The sequence below is a fragment of the Vespula vulgaris genome, chromosome 13, assembly GCF_905475345.1.
Source record: "Vespula vulgaris chromosome 13, iyVesVulg1.1, whole genome shotgun sequence".
Classification (NCBI taxonomy): domain Eukaryota; kingdom Metazoa; phylum Arthropoda; class Insecta; order Hymenoptera; family Vespidae; genus Vespula; species Vespula vulgaris.
Window position 1 is genome coordinate 4,992,382 of NC_066598.1, and position 15,880 is coordinate 5,008,261.

Genomic DNA, 15,880 nt, shown 5'->3' on the forward strand with positions numbered 1-15,880 from the left:
TAGCAAAACCAATATTGTACAATGTTTATTAACGAAATGTTAAGAGAAAGACAAAAGTGATTTAAATATATCAATAAAGTCATTTTAAATGGATTACATTAACTATACTTTTTCATTTCATTGATTATTTATGTCAATCACTTTAAAAATAATACATAAAAATTATTTTTTATTGACATTCCTATACATCTCCTAAAACGTTAGAATTAAATACACAAATCTATATTCCGATTATATAAAGATCACAGTGACAGTCTTACGATGAGATTGTAGTAACATTAGAGTTTGTATCGGAATTACACCCATTATCCGTCCCTTGAAACAAATATTTAAAATGTTGAACATATGGTTGACAATGTTCTCCTCTTGTGAAAGCTGTTGTATTACGTAACCTTAAATTACGCTGTTCAAAGAATTTGAAGACAGAATGAAAAAGAGTGGCATCGTTGGAAGCTTTTGCTGCTTCTAAAAATTTTCGAGCCGATACTTGATCTATCATTCCCACTGAACGGACATATCTGAAACATATACAAATTAATATAAATGTAACAAAATAAAAGATTACAATAATTTAATGGCTTTTTTCCTCACCGAAGAGCAGCTAAAATATGTCCTTTGGATAAAAGTACTTCGATTATTTCCTCGTGTGCATTTCCTAATCGTTTTAACATATCTAATGCTAACTGATGAGCAGCTGGATATAAATTTTCTAAGGACAGCAACAAACAAGCTAAATGTTTCGAGTCAGCTACAACATGATATTGCAATAATTGATGTAATTGATAATATGCTTTCCTATGTACCAATGTTGTGATAACTAACTCGTGTAAATAATGTTCCACAGGGATTCCATGTTCTGTTAAAGACCTAATAATTTCCGTAATGCATTAGATATAACTCAAAATATAACAGTTGACATGATAGTTATTTATTATTCAAAGTACACACCTGATATATTCTAGAAGGACCCATACTATCATTTTTGGTTCTATTGTATTTTCAGGGAATTTTGGCAAAATGATACTATACATATCACTTTGTTCAATTTTTAATTTGTACTTGTAATTTTCTGTAGTAGTGCTACCATTTTTTGTATTATTCTGAAGAGGTGTACCAATCTAAAGAAATATTGATATTTTTTAATCAATGAAAATGAGAGTCTAATATTTATGTAAAATTATAACCCATTTACCTGATTCTGTATTTCCTTTTCAAGATAATTTCTGTACACAGGATTAATTTTGTCAAAAATTGCTGGAATATCCATTAAACTTATTGGCAATTCAGTCATAAATTGTTGTAACACTTGTATTAATATTTGTTTTGCATTAGATCGCTGCATAAGAAATTCTACTAATAAAACTTTGTCTTTAATAAGTTTAATTAACACTTCCAACCTCAGTTCTATGTACCTGTACAATGTAAGTATACAAATAAATAAAGAAAACATTAATTTGAAATAAAATAAATAGCAATGTCTATAGAAACATACCATAAGCATCCTAACTTAACATCGATCACTATATTTGGTTGAAATACTACCCAATTAGGAGAATCTATATCATATTAAGAAAAACATACTTTTAATCTATAAAATAATGAAATTATAAAATAAAAATTTGAAAGGATACATAATTGACAAGGCTGTAACAATTCGTCTGACAAAGTTGCACCTGGGACAACAAGATTATATGGTTTAATAGATTTTGCTGATGCTACACTAGTATGATGTATCACAGTGCCATCGCTTACACCAGGCAACATTATATCAAAAATCATTGATGTCTATAAAAAATAATCGCACTGAATGAAATGATATCAATACAATTATACATATAGAACATACCTTTGATGCCTGATGATGAACAATAATGAGATTATCTACAACATTAATAGCGAATCGTCCACTGGCATCAAGCTTAAGAATATGACTTTTTTTAATCGTTAACATCCTATAAAATACAATCTATATAAATTGTGTGCTTTCATTTAGATTTAATTACATAAAATATGCAATAAAAATCTTACTTATGAATAGTATATACATATACAAATGCAGTTCCAACAGAACGATTAGCTCCTGGTTGATGTCGCAAAACAATAATACAAGGTGTCCCATACAAAACAGCTAAAGCCACATCTCTTTCAGAGACAGCGAGCTTTCCTGGCTTGGTTGTACTAGGTTCCACTGAAACGGCTCCCATACAGATCTACAAGTTCTATATTATGATAAATACATACGAGACCTCATTGTTCGACTTACTTTCAAATTTAGTAAATTTTTGAATGTTGCCAGGCGTTACGTGTAATGCTTGCATTAAATTTCCTACTGTACCAGTAGATAATAGAACCAAATAGCTTTTAGGACAAAATACAAACCAATTAATCACTAAATTAGAAGATTTCAATGTTTTAGTAGTACGTTTCTCTGGATTTACCTGTAAGAATAAAACGTTTATATGTCTTAAAATAATAATACATCTGACTGCAATTGCCGATCTTACTTGAAACAATTCTACTCCTTGATCGGTAACAAATAATATTTCATTGCCATGTGTCCAAACAAAACCTAATATAGTGGCAGTCCTTCCCTTGCAAGACTGAGAGTACTCTATACCATCTGGTTCATGCGACGGAGAGAAATTCATAAACTCTACAGATGTGTTTGTACGTTGTATCGCAAGTATATTCATATCTGGAGAAAACTTTATAGAGATCACCGGACCTTTATCCTCCATTCTAAATATTATATTTTGATTAGGCCCCTTGACCAAAACACCAGTGACACCCCCAGATCGAACAGCAAAGACCTCGATGAAAACATAAAGTGAGGTTATAAAATGAAAAAATTATTATAAAATTAACGCCATACTAAAAACTCACTTGCTGTTTAGAATCATCGAAAAAAACATTGGTGAGACAGCTAACGGATTCAAACCTAATGGGATCAGAAGATAATTCCAAATAATAATCATCATTCCCTTCCTTCTCCTTCTCCATTTCAAGAAATTATAAAATACTCAAAACTTGAGCTGTCATTCGCAAACGTCTCGATATTTCTCTGTCGAAAGTTTTAAAACGCAGAGGTCGTTTCGAACACTCTATGCATGTAGGTAAACCTAATCGAATTACGATCGATTAGTCAAACCAATAATTATATACTCTGTATATGTACGCAATAACAACTCGTTACACAAACGAAATCGGATTTACCAAACGTATACACATTTTTAAATTTATCATTAAAATGGCGCGGAAATGCTCGAACCAATCGTGAATAAATATTGAAAGAAAATATTACGAAAAAAGCAAAAAAGAAAGAAAAATAAGCAAAATATCTAATCGACAAAAAAAGAACGATTATTCGTCATGAAAATTACATGTGTTGATATAATATATAATACGGTCTCGTGATCGATCGGAGCTTGAGAAAAAATGTGAGTGAATAGGGGGCGGTGGAAGAAAAGAAGGAAGAGAAGGAGTGGTGGGGAGAGAGAGTCGGTACGGTAAACGGAACGGCCCCAAACACGGGGGAGGTGGTACGCTGGTTAAAGAAGGAGCCAATGTGTGACGTCACCTTCCTCGTCCCTCGCGCTTCGTCGCAGCTCGTCGTCGTCGTCGTCGATCGGCCGTCGGCGATGAGTTTAGTTTTGAAAACAAGAGGCTCGCCGGCACTCGGCTTCGCGCTTGTCCTGTAAACGTAGAAGGAGTTTTGAGTCGTGCGACTAATTAGTCTAAAGAGGGGGAGAGAGAGAGAGATACAAAGAGAGAGAGAGAGAGAGAGGGAAGACAGTGGTTACGTATCTCTTTCTTCGTATAGAAAGAGAAAGAGAGACAGAGAAAAGACGGACGCGTTGTGAGCCGGTATTCGCATCTACTCGCGTGTTCTCTTTCCATTTGCATATTGTTTCTTTCTTATCCAACTTCCTCTTCCCTCTCTCCCTCTTCTCCGTTCGATTTCCTTCGTATAATTCCTAACCTCCCATAGTATAATAAAAAACGACAAAAACGTGACTACGAAGATACGAAAAGAAAAAGAGATAGAGAAAGGAAGAAAAAGAAAGAAAGAGAAATAAATAAAGAAAGAAAGAAAGATGGACCCTCTTCGCGAGCAAGTGATGATCAATCAATTTGTACTGGCTGCCGGTTGTGCCAGAGAACAAGCAAGACAATTCTTGCAAGCTACTCATTGGCAATTCGAGGTAAGTTCAAGTTTTTCTATTATGAGATTTCATATCGATTATTTCATTGAATTTTTTCCTTTTTTTTCTGTGTCTATCTTTTGCTCTTCTCTTCTCTCTCTCTCTCTCTCTCTCTCTCTCTCTCTCTCTCTCTCTCTCTCTCTCTCTCTCTCTCTCTCTCTCTCTCTCTCTCTCTCTCTCTTTCTCTCTCTCTTTCGCCACTTCATACGCGTTCGATGCCACTTCGTGTACGTAAACAAAGCTGCGAAAATGGCCGACACGACGTCGTCGACGACGACGACGACGAACGGTGGCGACTCTACTTGCTTTTCTATATACATACATATATATATATACTCATGTATAGATAGATAATAGATAGATATACATGTACATACGTAATACTTTTTTTATTATGGAATATTATCGATAAGTACATAGGAACTCTTGTTTTATTGTTATTGTCATTATTATTATTATTATTATTATTATTATTATTATTAACATCATAATCATCGTCTAACTTTCTCTGTCTATCTTTCTATATACGTCTCTTTTCTTTTTTCTTTCTGTTTGAAAAATAGAAGTTGAAGATCGTTATACGACTTTCTTTTCTTTCACACGTCAATGAACGGCATTTATATATGTACATACATTACATGCGTTGGAGTCCATTCATAAAAATCAAAGAAGAGAAAAATGATAAGTATTTATATGGTTTTTTACTTATTTTTTCTTTCTCCATCAATTGTATTATATAAATCGTTACGCATCAATTTATTTATAAAACAGGTAAAAGAAAAAATAATTATCATTGATGTTATCATGTGTAATATTTATTTGAATATTCTATTACTTCTTCTATTGTCTTTTCAAGTCGATGCACTTTGTTAGAAAGAGAGAGGGACAGAGAGAAACAAATATGTAGATAGAGTTCTAATCACGAGTTAGAGAGCTCGCGCGCGTGCACGTTGCGGCTTTGTTTACTCTGGAGAATGTTGTAAGAGTAGAATGACGTCGACTGTGGCGACTCTTCGTCGAGAACGAACGAGAGAAAAAGAAAAAGAGAGAGAGCAGGTTGGTCGGAGAGGGAAGGAGACATCGATCGGTCCGTTGATTCTTACGTAGGAAGGGAAGAGAGAGAGAGAGAGAGAAAATATCTTTTCATCTTTTCAAATGGAACGACCTTCAATCGATTGTTACTTAAATAATTTTCTTAACAATTTTTCCATATATTCACGATGCAACAGGATCATGAAAGAAAAAAAGAAGATATTTATTTATACATCTTTTGTGCGATTAATTGAAATAATTCAATTCTTGTTTCTTTCTATTTTTTTTCTCTCGATGAAAACAATAGTTATTTCCATTTCTGGAAAAAAAATCTATCATAGTGTACTACATGGAGAGAAACGTATATAAAAATTTTCGTGAATATTTCATTGCTTTCAAAACAACGATCGTTTTATTGTAGAAATAATTCAATAATAAAAATTCATTGAATTGTGTGTTCGTGTGCGCGCGCGTGTGCATGTGTGTATGCATATATGTTCATGTAGGGCAGCAATGGCGAATCCCTTGACCAATGGATCACTTTATGACCCGTGAGAGAAATGACTCATGAATTTTCAAAAAGTTTAACTAGTTTTATAAATTATTTGAAAAACTAAAAATTGAAATTTAAAATTTTCGCGAAACACAAGATCTCAAAATTATTTACTAAATTGTTACTATATATATATAATTTCTTATAAAATCTTAAAATGTGTCTACGGAAATTTAATTGTCTATTTGTGTAGCATTGTTTAAACAATCTTGATATAGAAAAATGATTTCGACAGTAAATTTTGCACCAAAAATAAAATTACACTATTTAACTTCGATTTTACTCTTTTTTTTTTTTCTTTTTTCCTACTGTAGAATGACTAAAGATTTAAATATAGAATTTGTTTTTATTTTCTAAATTACTCAGTTCAAATATTTAACGCACGATTGGTGAATACAAAATTTTTTTGTTTGACTAATCCATCGGCCAAAAAAGATTCGGCGTCATTGGTATAGGGTATGTCAGTTTGTAAACATGATTTTTTTTGAGTTAGAAAGAAAGAAGAAACAAACGAAGGATATATCTTATATATATATATATATATATGTAAATACTGGTTCGGTAATGTTTTCACTCTGACAATGAGTCATATATTTCGAACGTTTATGTCACATGATGAGGAAGTAGAGAGAAACAGAGAAAAAGAGAGAGAAAATAAAAAGAAAAAAAATATCTGCGTATCTTTCGCAAATCAACAAAATAATTAAATATATATTATATATATAATATAATTTAATAAAATTATTAAATATTATTAAATTTATAATATATACATATCATATGACTAATTGAAGTTAAAAGAAAATTTAGTAAGAAAAATTTGCACAGTTCGATATCAGCTATAAAGTGCATGTAATTTCTTTTTTTTTTTTCCTTTTTACTTGTGACCTCGAGATATGAAGATCGACACAGGTCTTTTCGTTTTTTTCCTCTATAAATATCTATAATCTTTTTTTACATACTTGTATGGTAATCATGATTTGTAATAAAATTCATATCTAATAAAAGATTGCTACTATATAGCGTTTACAAGATCTTATGTATTAAAGTAGTTTTCCAAATCATGATTTAAAAACTCGTTCGTCGATCGTTAAACTATATAACTGAAGTCGATTATATCTTCAACAAGATCACTGACTTTCATGTCGTCAAAATATTATACGATTGCTTGATTTGTAAATAATGTATTCGGATAGCATGAATTATTACAGTACAGTATGAATCTGTTAGTCAGTCGTTAAGATACCGATTATCTCGTATTAAACGACATATGGTAGCAATTTTTTTATTAGATATGATTTTGATTGCAGATGATCGCTATTCAAAAAAAAATAAAAAAATAAAAAACACTATATTGAACTTCATAACACGATAAGATAAAAAAATTTGTGTACATGCATTTTGTAACGGAGTCAGAGTCGTGCAAATTTCACTTATTAAATTTTCTTGTAGTTTCAATCAGTTGTGAGATATTTGCTCGGACCTCTGTGGATGAAAATGCACTGATAATTAATACTTACAGCAATGAAATTGTTATTAATATTAATTATGAAATTATAGACGCACAATTATGTACATATATGGAACATGTATATATATATAATATTAATAATAATTATATATATAATTATATATATATACATGTATATATATATATCCTACCCCCTCTCTTTGTCTCTCTGTTGTAAGTGAAATGTGTGTGTGGTGTGAGTGGTGTAGTGTGTATGTGTGATAGTTGGGCGACAATAATATCACGCGTACGATAAGACGCTTAAGTTAACAATAGTAGTCATTCTTTCTCTCGTCGCATCTGTGTTGTTTTATTTGCAAAAAAGATACTTAGACTCTTATCCATATCGTTACGTGTAATTATCGTGTACTTATCGAATAGTTATTAATTGAATAAGAATCGAAATTAGTTGTTAAATATTTATATTAGAAAATGATGGGAAAATATATTCATTTTTTTTTCCCATCAGAAAACAGGAAGAAGAAAACAAAAAAGACTAAAAAAGGAACAAATAAAAAGAGAATTTATCTTAAGAGCTGTTCCTTCTATAATTAATTAGTTATTGTATATTTCATCATTACGTCGTAGAAAAAGAAAAATCGTTCGTGTTGTGTTTGAATTGTGTGAGTCATCGAAAGCGATGACCTAATTTTTTCAATTGTTCTACTCGGACTAACGATGATATATAATGATCATTCTTTTCTGAACGTGAATTCAATAATTACGGAAACGAATAAGAAAAGTTTTATTTGTTTTTGTTTTTATTATATACATATATATTTGTATGTATTTCTTGACATGAAAAGAATATCTATGAATCTTTAATAAATAAATATATATATATATATATATATATATATATATATATATATATATAATTTTGAACACGCACGCACACATATAATTTAAAAAAATAGGTTTATATGATTGTCCAAAGTCAGTCACCTAATCTGTTATAAATCGATATATTTGTACTATCGATAAATAAACAATTTAATTTCTATTTGATAGTAAGCTTTCGAATAAAAATAAAAAAATATATTTTAACGATCAAAATTCATTAGAAATTAATCAAAAGAAAATAATACAAATTTTGTTTCATCTTTCTTATATTTTTTGAATTATTATTATTATTATTATTATTATTATTATTATTATTATTATTATCATTATCATTATCATTATCATTATTATTATTTATGTGGCAGATAACAATGAAAATGTCAATAAACGTGATCAACTACAAGGCAAAAGCTTATTTAATTTAATTAACTTGCCTACGCTGTGAAATCTTAGATAGGGAGATTAGATCTCATGCGTGTTCTGTTGTGTTTACAAAAGATTACTTCGTTTGGATAATAAGCCTATTATATCGCTTATAACGGAAATTGTTAACAAAATAAATTTTATATATAAATTTCAAATATAAAAATTAATAAAGGAAACATACATACGCACACACGATAAAAATATAGCATTACATAAAAGCATATAACATAATATACATATAAACATATATAATATACATATAAAAATGCATGGAATCATTTTTGTTTATTCTTTCTTTCTTTATTTTTTTCTCTTAATGAAAGTGATAATTAATAATTTTTCGGGTATTTAAACAAAACAAATTAATAATTATTAAATTTGAATATTGTGAAATCAATTAAGTCAATTTCTGAATTTTGTTATCATATTAATTAGTACAAACGAAGATATATGCTTTAATTATTCATAATAAGGAAACGAATGAGTTAAGAAAGAGAGAGAATTTGTGCGTTAACTATCCATTTATTGAATTTGGTTCGGGAACTTTCTCCGGTTACTTACTAATACATTTAACGATTGATTACGACACAACGTTCTAATGAATTTTGTAGGCGAATTGGTACATTTCTTTTTACGTTTTACAGCATCTTTTTTGCTTTATTCAATTAAAATACTAGTTTTTCTAACAATATTACCTTTCATTCATTTTATTTAATTATTTACATATGTAGTGTGTGTGTGTGTGTGTGTGTGTATCATATGAAATAATAAAATATTATATATATGCAGATATAATATCAATAATTATAACATAGCTTATACTATACCTATGACATAATAATAGTAATAAATAAATAAATAAATTACAATTTTCATTGTTTAATATTTATAAACTTTCTGTATATATAACTTTATTATATATATATATATAATTCTCTATAGTAAATAGAAAAGTTATATATAAATGTTATATATATATGTAATAAAATTACATAATTTTAATATGTATATAATGAATAATACATTTTTTTTTCATTAATAAATTCAAAAATATCCTGATAGTTATTTTAAAAAAATACAATAATAATAATATTAACAACAATAACGCGAACTTGATATATAGATCTTAGAAATATCAAAGTAAACACAAAGTACATTAAGCTAAATAATAATCTTTAAAAGAAAATCTTCACGTGTCAGACATTTATCATTTATGTTCGAGACGATCTAAAAAGTTAGTTTCTCACGATGACTTCGTAGTAGCTGAACATCTGGCATTGAGGTCCAAGCTGAGAATTTTCTTTTCTTGTCGAGGTCGCAGAAATCATCTCGTTAATAACCAACCTTCCTTATTGATATTAATAATCTAACATGACAATATATAATAATAATAATTATTATTATTATTATTATTTATCTAATACTAAAAACAAGGGATCTTATTTCTATCTTCATTGCAGATCACGGTGAAAATAACCAGTCACGTTCTTCGAGAGTAACTGAGTTATTTATTACCATTTGCTTTTGAGTTATGTAACACGAGTGTTCATAACGAGTTAAAGTTCAATGTAGCCCTCGTATACATATTGTTTATCCTATTTGTGGGTCGCGCTATGTTTTTCGTCTAATTAACTATTTAAATACGATTATTTTACGATGATTTATTTTTTATTTATTTTCTTGTTTAAAATTTAATTAGAGAAAAGAAAAATAAAAAAAAGGGCGTAATTAATATAAAAAAATATATATTATTTGTACATCAGATTAAATTTAAATTTAAATTATAATAATTATGTGTGTGAAATATTTAGCATATGGTGGAAATATAATATTAAATTGTTCATTACTATTACATATTACTATCATCATTATTATGATTATTATTATTGTTATTGTTATCGTTATCGTTATCGTTATTACGTTACGAGAATCTTATAGTTTATCGATCGATTAAACGTGCTAAAGTATAATCAGAGTGGCCTTTTTATTATTGTTATTATAACGTATATCGAGCGTGTTGCACGCACGCGCTATACTATTATTTCTTTTTGTTATTTTAAGAGAGCCGTGTATCCGTGTACTATCTGTATAAATGTATGTATATGTGTATCTATGTATTAGAAATACATGTGTTCTCGGTGAAATTAGAACGAAAGGAAGGTGAGGGGAGGGGTGATGTTGGTGGTGATGGAGATTGGGGGGAGTTGGGATGTTTGGTATAACGTAAGAGACATCAAGTTTTGCCAAGTACATAAACGCGAATCAGTGAATCGACGAACTTTGGCACATCTTTGAATAATTCTTCCATGAGTTTTACTCGATTCCTCATAAACTAAGAATTTATTTGAAAAGGAACTTTGAAATCGGCCTCCATGTTTGACCGTTTATACTGGAAAGACACGCAACTTATCAACTCCATTGCAGTCGCATTGCGGTGGATAGTATATGCAACTATGTTCTATAATGATTTCATTTCGAAATTAGAACAATTAAAAAAGAAAAACAAAAATATTATCGAAATGAATCGAAAATGAATCAATTAGGAACGAAAAATTCGAGAAATGCTAAATAATGATTTAAGAGACAGATTTCGTCTGAAACTCAATATTTATTTAATTATTAAGTTTATTATTACTATTACTATTATTATTATTATTATTATTATTATTATTATTATTATTATTATTATTATTATACTCGTTTAAATATTTCTAGCTGTTTCATCAGCTGGTACGTTCTTAATAGACAGGTTATTTCCAAATCTATTCAGATGTTGCTATTGTATATATATTATTGATTTAAGAATTTCCATACTGTCGCATATATTTACGAAATTATTATTTTTTGAATTCTGATATGTATATTGTGTTGTAAATCGAGCTGAGTTAAATGCTTCGTGCATTATTATTATTGTTATTATTATTATTATTTGCTTTCGTTTTCAGATGGCACTTAGTCTCTTCTTCCAAGAAGTGGCGATACCTTCTTGTACTCAGCCTGGTACTCCTTTCGGTCAAGTAAGTTCACATAAATTGTTCCTTATTTTTTTTTTTTTTTTTTACTTTTTTTTATTTTTTATTTTTACAATACAATTATTTTGTTTATGAATGTTACTAATCTTATTTTCTAATTAATCATTGTTTCTCTTTCTAATAAGCTTAACCCGATTGATTTCATCAAAATAATTTTAATAATTAATTAACACTATCTTTATTTTTCTTTCGTTAATGAAAGAAACAATTTGTATTATGAATGAAACATAATGTATATATTAATAATAATGAAAAATATTCTCATATTAGGATATACGTGTGTTACATGTTTATGTATATGTACTATGTATACGTATTTATACATAGTATATATGTGTTAGAAGAGTAGGAGAAAATCGATTCGAACGCGTGCTTGACCTTCACGCGGTTCCATTTGCTCGTTTTATCGCGTGTTTACATGTACATAGGTATATGTGTATGTATCTATATGTATACATACATGTATATAGATATATTTACTTTTCACACTGTGACACTTATTTAATAATTTATTTCAATGTAAAAATCCATATGAAAATTCATGTCATTTTCATATTCACACGTTTAATATCATAATATCTAATCTATGAATAATATGAAAAAAAAAGAAAAACGATATTAATTCATTAATAAATTTGAACGAAAAGGAATATAATTGATTAATCAAAATTCGAATATAAAAAGAACTTATTCGAAATAAAAATAAAGTATAATTATAAACGAAGTTTTGTTCATTGTTTAATCCAACAAATACAATTAAACGTACCTACACGTCTATGTATTATACACATATACATAGAGGGACAGGGTCGAAAGATCAAATTGGAATTAATTTAGATAGTCGATACTCGTGATTACGATCGGATCCAAGGACACTTCTCCTAATGCTATCTCGTCTTTTCGAGGAGATATTATACGAGTTGTCTTCATATATTTTTTTTATATTTTTATATATATTTTTTTTCTTCTCCTTTCGTTTCTTTTGAAGAGAACGGGAAAAAGAATTTTTTATTCTTGCCGATTCCGTCGTCATTCGTCTTGCATATCGATGCTCTGCTACCCAGCATCCCTATGAATTATTTATAATCGGCATCACCGATCTACACTCTCCCATCACTAAAGAAGCAACTTTATGTCTGGGAAAGAATAAAAAAGAGATAAAATAAAAAGCAAAATCGAAAGACTCGTGACGGGAAGTGTCTCGATATCGGTGTACAAATCGAAACTGATGTATCTTCTTTTCTTTTTGTTTCTTTTTTTTTTTTTTTTCCTTTTTTATTTCTCTTACGAAATATTTATCGATAAAAATGAATAGAAAAGATAAAGATATAAAAAAAGAATCACTTGTGGAAAAATAGGATTATTTATATAAGAATTTTAAATTCTTCTTCCTTGTCTAATAAAATCTATATGGATCCTTAGCAAAGATAAAAAGCAAAAGAAAAATTAATTTTTGTTCGTAGGGGTTTTTTTTTCTTTTCTTTCTTTCTTTCTTTTTTTTTTCTTTTTTTCAATTTTTCTTTCCTTCTTTTTAGCATATCAAATTTTTATGTATATACTAATGGCACGATAAATATTTATTATATGTAGGACTGGTTTCATATTACTTGTATAAAACGTATATTATTTTTTACCATATTTTTTTCGCATTTCTATTATTATTATTATTTGTTTTATTATGCATATAAAATACATACACATAATAATGAAACGAAATATTTATAAAATGCAAGACTGGTTTAATATTATATTATTAAAAATATATAGACATATATTTTTTTCATTTGTTAATCATTTTTTTGTTCGTGAGAATTTCTATTAGGTTCGTTTATCGAACGATTATAATCAGGATAGAAATAGAAATTATCCGGAACTACTTCGTAAAAAGGAGGGGAAGTTCGTTTAGTCACTCCTACTTCCCATTTTGAGATGAGCGAGTGAGAGAAGCGGATACAGCTTTCAAGTGTCGAGATTATTTCCGACACACATTGGCTTACTATCTTTATCTCTCTCCCTACCTCTCTCGCTCTCGCTCTTTCTCTCTATCTCTATCTCTATCTCTATCGCTATCGCTATCTCTATCTCTCTGTTTAGTCCAACGTTCATTCAACGTTTTTTACAAAACAGTAATATTACTTTATCTTTATTCTCTGTGTGTGTTACTGTGTAATGTATTTTAAACAGATTAATATCTATGCGACTAAAATAACTCAAAGATGTATATCTATATACTCATTTATAATTATTGTTGTTGTTATTGTTTAGTTATTATTATTATTATTATTATTATTATTATTATTATTATTATTACTACTACTACTACTACTACTACTACTACTACTACTACTATTATTATTATTATTATTATTATTATTAATATTTGTCTTACGATATGATTCTGAAGATATAGAGATGGATATCTAAGGCACTATGTATCTCTATTATTAATCTATATCATTGAAATATTTTCGTATTATTCAAGAGGAATTTAAAATAGTCCGATTTTTATAGATTTATATAGATGTTTTTGTTTAATTTTAATTTATTTAGATTTATATGTTATTTATATGTTATATATTAGATTTATTTTTAGATATTATTGTTATTTAAATTATCTATATTCTTAGATATTATTATTATTATTATTATTATTATTATTATTATTATTATTATTTTCATCATCATCATCATCATTATTACTATTACTATTATTACTTTTAATATTCTTATTATGTTATTTATAATATTATATTAAAAAGGAAAAAAATATTTTTAATTAGATAATTTTTCCTTGCTGATGTAAACATTGCTGGTATAAACAATGACTTTATAATTTTATCGATTAGGCTATCATCTTTCTTTCTTCTATTTTTTCTTTTCTTTTCTAATTCTCTCTTTCTCTTCTCTCTCTCTCTCTCTCTCCTCTTTCTCCTCTCTCTTTGTTTTTCTTGTGTGAGGTATGTCAATGAAAGTATCGCTTTGAACACATGCAACAAACCTATAATTATCACTCGACACATCCGTGTTCTTAAGGCCACGTTATAATCACGACCGATAAATAATACAAGCTGATATAAAGTGAGTTAAGTTTCGATGAAAATACTTATTGAAGAGTTCAGAAAAAATAATTCTACGTAATTGAAATTATATGACTGTTTTAATATAATATTCAATAATTGAATTCTGATTTAATTTCAATTAAATTCTAATTTTATATCTAATTAAATCAAAATATAATTCCATTTTAAATTTTAATTAAATTCAGATTTTTAAATCGTTAGAATTTTAATTCGAATAAATTTAATTTATTCTTAAGATCGAATTCGATATTTAAAAAAAAAAAGTATGTATGTGTATGTGAGTGACTTTCATTTATTGATATTTATATTAATGTATACGTATGTGCGGTACACTGCACCTTTCACACATATAGTGCACGTACAGAGAAACACAAATACACAAAAATACGTGTGAATAGATTCTCTCGGGCACAAACGTAAATGTTAAAACCTGTATCTCGTGCGAATTCATGACTATTTCATTGGATGCATTCGTGGAGGCGCGCGCGTGCTCTCCTCACATTGCTCTATTCAAAAGTCTTTCCATTATTCATACTACCATTAGCAACAGGGAGCAATTAAAATTTTGGTATGGTCTAGAACGTACCGTCTCTTTTACAAAATAACTTATAAATAAATACGTTGCAATGTAATACATAGACGCATACACAAATACATTAAAATTTATCGATTCGAACATATTACATTTTTATGCAATTATAATACGGAAATTAATTAATGTAAAAATTTGTTCTCTGTCTTTTGCAAATGTATTGATTTACAAATTTAATTATTTAATTTATACTAAATTGAAACATAAAAAGAATTTTGTTTTTTATTTTCAGTATTAAATTTAAATTAAAAATATCTTACATTTTTAACATGCAATCTAATGTTAAAAAATTAAACAAGTAGCTTTCATTTTCCAGTTTTGTATTTGTTAAATTCTTATTCTCAAAAAAATTGTTTATAAACAATATATAGAGATGTTTTAATAATCTAGTTTTAATAGCATTTATAAAAGCAAGATATTTCAAGAAGATATATTGATAATATTTTTCATAAAATTTGTAAATAATATTTTTAATAAAATTGACAAATAGTATATTTTTTATATAAATCACAAATAAAAATTATAAACAATATTTATAATAAGATAAATACAAAACTGAAAAAGACAATTTATAAAAAGAACCAACTTAACTAGTTTCCTCCATGATCAA

The 15,880-nt window shown here is 28.0% G+C and overlaps 2 protein-coding genes across 6 annotated transcripts in view; one reads left to right on the plus strand and one right to left on the minus strand.

Moving 5' to 3' along the window:
- Nucleotides 1-3,722, minus strand: LOC127068370 (regulator of MON1-CCZ1 complex). Of its 5 annotated transcripts, none has more exons than XM_051004459.1 (12): nucleotides 3,578-3,722; nucleotides 2,884-3,119; nucleotides 2,505-2,810; nucleotides 2,264-2,438; nucleotides 2,029-2,188; nucleotides 1,847-1,952; nucleotides 1,632-1,785; nucleotides 1,493-1,556; nucleotides 1,193-1,412; nucleotides 949-1,118; nucleotides 592-867; nucleotides 1-518 (listed from the first exon to the last, which is right to left on the minus strand). In XM_051004459.1, exons 2-12 carry the CDS (start codon nucleotides 2,998-3,000, stop codon nucleotides 257-259), a joined length of 2,010 nt encoding a protein of 669 aa, XP_050860416.1. In that variant the 5' UTR covers nucleotides 3,001-3,119; nucleotides 3,578-3,722; the 3' UTR covers nucleotides 1-256. The 5 variants fall into 5 exon arrangements, with proteins under 5 accessions (XP_050860416.1, XP_050860421.1, XP_050860419.1 ...); XM_051004464.1 differs by having other exon boundaries at nucleotides 2,884-2,938; nucleotides 3,578-3,715; XM_051004462.1 differs by lacking the exon at nucleotides 3,578-3,722 and adding an exon at nucleotides 3,381-3,546.
- LOC127068385 (UBA-like domain-containing protein 2) overlaps nucleotides 3,648-15,880 on the plus strand; it is a 17,585-nt gene continuing 5,352 nt past the window's right edge. Inside the window, exons 1-2 of the mRNA XM_051004487.1 lie at nucleotides 3,648-4,202; nucleotides 11,512-11,583. Coding sequence (XP_050860444.1) covers nucleotides 4,095-4,202; nucleotides 11,512-11,583 — 180 coding nt within the window. The 5' untranslated portion in view covers nucleotides 3,648-4,094. The remainder of the gene's footprint in view (nucleotides 4,203-11,511; nucleotides 11,584-15,880) is intronic.